Source organism: Athene cunicularia (genome assembly GCF_003259725.1).
Source record: "Athene cunicularia isolate RWA chromosome 23 unlocalized genomic scaffold, athCun1 chr23_part1, whole genome shotgun sequence".
Classification (NCBI taxonomy): Eukaryota; Metazoa; Chordata; class Aves; order Strigiformes; family Strigidae; genus Athene; species Athene cunicularia.
This window is the reverse complement of record NW_020799130.1, coordinates 2,981,430-2,986,695: the sequence shown is the minus strand read 5'-3', so window position 1 is coordinate 2,986,695 and position 5,266 is coordinate 2,981,430. Positions and strand designations below refer to the sequence as shown.

General features: G+C 56.4%; 1 protein-coding gene across 2 annotated transcripts; it reads right to left on the bottom strand.

The window, feature by feature from the left end:
• Positions 1 to 63: 63 nt before the first annotated feature.
• On the bottom strand, positions 64 to 5,167 carry LOC113488225 (sodium-dependent phosphate transport protein 3-like). Of its 2 annotated transcripts, XM_026863276.1 has the most exons (12): positions 4,990 to 5,167; positions 4,471 to 4,620; positions 3,990 to 4,162; positions 3,509 to 3,742; positions 3,335 to 3,422; positions 2,870 to 2,956; positions 2,372 to 2,490; positions 1,994 to 2,155; positions 1,787 to 1,919; positions 1,554 to 1,701; positions 1,160 to 1,250; positions 64 to 630 (listed from the first exon to the last, which is right to left on the bottom strand). In XM_026863276.1, exons 2-12 carry the CDS (start codon positions 4,565 to 4,567, stop codon positions 499 to 501), a joined length of 1,464 nt encoding a protein of 487 aa, XP_026719077.1. In that variant the 5' UTR covers positions 4,568 to 4,620; positions 4,990 to 5,167; the 3' UTR covers positions 64 to 498. The 2 variants fall into 2 exon arrangements, with proteins under 2 accessions (XP_026719077.1, XP_026719078.1); XM_026863277.1 differs by lacking the exon at positions 3,509 to 3,742.
• Between the last annotated feature and the right edge of the window lie 99 nt (positions 5,168 to 5,266).

Here is a 5,266-nt window from a genome sequence, read left to right as displayed (position 1 = left end):
AAGTCTCTGTGCAGAGCGCATGAGAAGCTGCTAGTTAAAAAAGTAACGTTACTCCACGACTTCATTATCGATTTACTTCAGAACAGCTTTGCCGGAAATAGCCACGGGCTCCTCACAGAGCTCGGCTGCCAGCCAGCTTTAACAGCTCTCCGTGGATCTCATGTAGGATCTGCCCATGCTGCAGTGTTCCTTCCCATGGGCAGAGGCTGAGGGCAGGGTTAAATGCACAGCAGGCGACACTGGTCAAGGGCTGGTGCCTCCCCAGGGCAGCAGATCCGATCAGAAGGTGAACAGAGCTGGGCACTTCCAAGAGTCAGAGTGCAGGCAAGGCTGTGTAGCTCATGCCACTGCCTGAGGATGCTGCAAGAGCCCCGGGAGCAGGCAGGAACACACGGCTCTTTGCTGTGCAGGTGAGAGCAGAGTAACGGAGGGGGCTCCTGCCTGCCCCATGCCTGTTTGCAGCCCGTTCCCTTGTGTACCTTCCCATGCTCATGGCTCTCACTGCCCAGCAGCGTCCTCCCTAGCCCAGTCTTGGATGGTTCCGCTGCCAAAGGCTACATAGAAGATCAGGCCAAACAGGTTGAGGGCTGCAGATACGAAGAAGGCATTCCTCCAACCAGTCTGGAGATCCTGGGGGGCCAAGAACAGATCAGGATGGTGTCACCCTTCCCGTTATCTCCATGTAGTGATCACGCAACTACTGCCACCCGGTTTACTGGCATTAAACTCATCTCCATCCTCTGCTTGTTACTAATACCAATAGCAGAGCTTTGCTCAACTCAAGACATATGCCAGGCCCCCTCTTGTTGAAGACGCATTTCCTGCCTTGGCATTTTTGGAAACATTGTGTGCTGTGCTGAATTTAGGAAGCTTTCCTTCCTGGCACAGAGCTTCCCCCTCACCCCACTCCCTCATCCCTCTCCCCATCTCCATACATCCAGATGGGGCCCATGTGGAGCTCTTCCTGCTTTCTGAGTCATCCCCATGTCCTCAAAATGGTCCAGAGCTCTGGTTTGCTAGGTGCTACATCGCATGTGTTCATTGGGAGAGGGGGTTGGCTTGGAGTAATTTTTGATTCAGTGCAAAGAAAGGAATCCATTTCTGAGCAGACCTGTGTTTTCATCCAGGGACGTGCTTGCAGCTTGCAGCCCCGAATTACCTGGCTGACAAGAAGTCCAACTGCGGTAGGAGCAATAATTCCTGCTACTATGCCAAAGGTGTTTGTGATTCCCAGCAGGAACCCTGCATATCTGGGGAGAGGAAGCAAAGATTTCCTGAGTGAGGCAGAGAGAAAACTGTCACAAGAAGGGAGTTGAGTAGGTGCTGCCAGTCCCTTCCCTCATCTGCATGAATACTGCCTGTCATGCTGAGCAACACTAGGATCTTCCCTGCAAGACTGGGGGAGAATTTAGGCCTTTATTCTACCCCTTAGATTATAATGCCATCAGCTACAGAAGATAAGGGAAGGGAGAGTAGGAGTTGCAGAGGCCTTGGGCGATTGGGAACAGGAAGGATGCAGAGCTAGGGAAGGCACAGAGGTCAGACCCGCTTACCTGGGTGCTATATCAATGTGGTTAATATTGATGCCTGCCCCTGTGAGGCTGATTATTGTCAAGGCCAGCGTTAGAAGGACCACAGCAACTGTGGAACTACAGCCAATGTAAGGAACAGCCACCAGGAAGGCAGCTGGGAGCAGCATCCCTTGGGAGGAAAAGGGGACGTGTTTTATAACAGGCCACACAAGTGTGTTGGAAAGACTGGATGGCAGATGAAAGCTCGTCCTTACCGAGTGCTGAGAAGAGCTTCCTGACAGCTGCTGTGCCAAGCATTCGCCTGGTCAGGAGGAAATCGGCCAGCAGCCCAGCCAGGATGTGCCCCAGCCCATTCCCGACATAAGGCATGGAGGAGAGGAGCCCGTTCTGCAGAGCAGAGAACCAGGCATTATCGTGTCCACGGCATGAAGCAACGGAGCCGAGAGCAGGGCAGCACTCACCTCTCTGAGGTCAAAGTGGAGGACAGTGCTCATGAACGTGGGCATGGAGGTCAGCAGCATGTAGAACAGCCAGTCAGTGCAGAAGCAGGCAATGGTGATTGCCCAAAGAGGCAGTGATTTAGCCATGGCCACAAGTGGGAGGGAGTGGCCATGACAGGTACCCTGGAAGGAATAAAACAGATCAGCCAGTGCCTCCTTTCCTGTCTCACATCCCGTGGACAGCCTGTCCAGGCTTTCCTTGGCCTCTCCACCTACTGCTGAGCAGACTGGGACTAGCACCAGCCAGGGCACAAGGAACCCACCTGCACTGCCTCGGAGCATTCCCTTTGCCACAGTGCCCGCAGCATGGTCAGTGGCAGTTAAAAGGTTTGCGTGTACCTGGTGAGCCAGCGACGACACGATGTACTCCTGCTCCCTGGCACTGATCCACGGGTGATGCGCAGGGTCCTCGTACACGAGGAGGAACCAGCAGAGGCACCAGGCACAGCCCACGGCACCTGTGAGGAGCGGGGCTCTCCGTGCCAGCTCCACTTACGGTGAGCTGCAGCAGTGGAGAGCCAGCAGGATGGAGGCTGGCACTAGTGAAATGGTGAGTGTGGGAAGATGGAAAGGGACAAACTCCCCTCAACCCATTGCTCACAGGGAAAATGGCTGCGTTGATGGCACAAAAAGTTCAGCAAAGGCACGTTCTCTAATAGTACCCCAGCAAAATGGCTTCAGCCTGGACTGGAGGGTGAGGGGAGCCCGGAGCTCTGTGTGGGACTGGTTAGGATGGAGCTGCTCCCACAGGACTCTGATGGGGAACCTTTGGGAGCTCTGGCAGCAAATGGTCTGCAGCGGGTTTGGAGTAGAGGGACATGGTGGGCCATTACTCACCAAAGATGTAGAAGACAAAAGGCCACCCCAGACTCTGGCAGATGATCCCAGCCACAAGGAGAGCAAAAAACGTCCCAAAGGTGCATCCTAGGGATCAGAAACCAGGAGAATAATTTTAATGGGACTTTGTGTGACCAGAAGTGAGTGGGACAGATGTCCAGCCCAATTTGTTATGGGCAAATGTGGTGGCATAAATGAAGTGCCTGTGCAAACAAGCACCCTTGTATCCAGGTTTGCTCCCTTCAGTGTCTGTGTTTCCTCTTCTGCCTCAAGCTGACCTGAGCTGAGGAGACAGAGAACACACAGGATGGGAGGAGGAGAGGTGGAAAAGCTGAAGGTTGCTAACACTCTTTGCCAAGGACCTACAGATTTGAGGTTGCTACAAGGACTGGCTTGGAAAGAGGGGGGTGAGGGGAGATCCTGCACTTCCTCAATTGGTGGTAGGAAAAAATCTTTGTGTCTTACCAGCATCAGCAATGTTCATGAGCCTGCTGCGTTCCAGCGGAGGGGCCCATTTTGCCCAGAGCGTGTACTGAGCTGGAAATATCACTCCCTGCAAAGAGAACAGGGGGTGTGGAGGAAAGGGACACGGGAGTGCAGCCAGGGCTAACCAGTGCAGGTTTTGTAGCCACCACTGACCTCAGCCAAGCCCAGCAGCACCTGCAGCCCAATGAGGAAGTTCACGCCGAGTTCTGCTGCTCGGGGCACGAGGAGGGTGAGGACGGAGGAGAGCAGGAGCCCGCTGCCCAGGATGGGTTTCCCCCCGTACAGCCCTGAGCAGTACCCGCCCAGTGCCTGTGTGAGGCCGTAGCCATAGAAGAAGGAGCTGAGAATGATTCCTTGAGTCTCGGGGCTCCAGCTGTACACAGGGGCCTGGGGGAGACAGAACTTGTCTGTCAGACAGAGATCACTGTTGTCCAGGCACAGACTCCTCCAGAAGGGGAGAAGCAATCAGGAAACGCAGCCCTGAGCACAACAAGCTGAGCTCTCTGCTCCTTCATCCCGCTCTGTCCTCAGGGCTTTGGTCTGCTGCTGCTTCCGAGTCTGTCCTCATGCAAAAGCAAGAGTGGACTGAGCCTGGGAAGTGGCTTTCAGTTATCTACATCTGCTTTCCACTTACATCCTGAGCAAAGCCAGAGTAGGAGCTGTGGGGAGCGCTGCCGGACCAGCCGTGGGGATGGCTGCCGTTAGTCATGGCGACGATGGCGATGCTGAGGCTGACCCGGAGCCCGTAGGCCATGAAGAGAGAGATGTGCAGGACCAGGGTCAGGCCACAGCGAGCGGAGCAGAGCCCTGTGAAAGTAGAGCACCCACAAACCAGGGCTGGTCAGCAAGGCCTTTCACCCCCTCCTACAGATCTGTGACACCTTACACAGCAACAAATGGCTCTTTCCAGGTACCCTCCAGACATCTGGCACCGAGGCCCTGCCCTCCTCCTTGGCAGGGACGGCAGTTCCTATCTCCCGACGGAAAATGGAGGGGCAGGAAGGCAAGGAGACTTGACGGAGAATAGAGGGGACACGTCAAAGCCTGACATTGTTGGCTCCCAGGACCTGCTAAGGCCGCACTTCAGCCCTCTCCTCCCCAGGGAGGGGCTTTACCTGTGCGGGAGGAGGGCTGCTCAGCAAGCAGAGGGGCTTCATCCTGCTTTGCTTCCGGCTCCTCCCCTGCCTGCGTGTTGTCTGCGTGGCGCTGCATCCTTTCCTGTCTGCAACGCTGCTGCCCGCTTCTCCTCAAGATAACATCCAGCCCTGTTGGGAAGCAAATCTCAAACATCAACAAACACAGGAGCAGCTGGGCAGTGACCTCTGACCTTTACTCAGAACGCCGTTACCGGCATGGAGAGAGCGGAGCTGGCTTCTGGTCACAGCTGCCTGCGCTGCCAGCACAAACGCTTTATGAGCCCAGGGATTTACAGCAGCCTCACACCTCGCTGGGTCGGCCTTGTTTGCACCTGTGGTTTATAACCCGCCACCACAACAGCCTGGCAGGGCAGCGGGGTCTTTCCCGCCCCAGGGTGTTCCTGCAGACGCCCCGGGGTACCCGCTGCCCTCCCTCGGCTGGTGTAAAGGGATGCTCCTTCTTCGCCCCGTCCCGTCCCCCCAGGGTAGCTCACGTACAGGGAGAGGTGTCTCCCCCAGCCCAGAAGGGACCAGCGGGGTCGTGGGTCTCCTGGCTCCGTGTCCCGGGCGGGGAGCGGGACGCAGACACGTGCTGCCGCAGGATTTGGGACTTCCAGGATCTGGCTGGAATGGAGCAACGCCGGGGCTCGAACCCTTACCTCGGGAGGGAACGCCGCGGCCCCGCCACCAGCCTAGAGCACCGCCCACCAGCCTAGAGCACCGCCCACCAGCCTAGAGCACCGCCCACCAGCCTAGAGCACCGCCCACCAGCCTA

Bases quoted from the DNA above. Each gene is read 5' to 3' on its own strand.
- LOC113488225 (XM_026863276.1), bottom strand. From the start codon at position 4,567: ATGCAGCGCCACGCAGACAACACGCAGGCAGGGGAGGAGCCGGAAGCA. The intron at 2,491-2,869 runs GTGAGTAATGGC...CGCTCCTCACAG, and splicing joins TTTTGTCTTCTACATCTTTG to GTGCCGTGGGCTGTGCCTGG. The intron at 1,920-1,993 runs GTGAGTGCTGCC...TCTGCTCTGCAG, and splicing joins TCCACTTTGACCTCAGAGAG to AACGGGCTCCTCTCCTCCAT.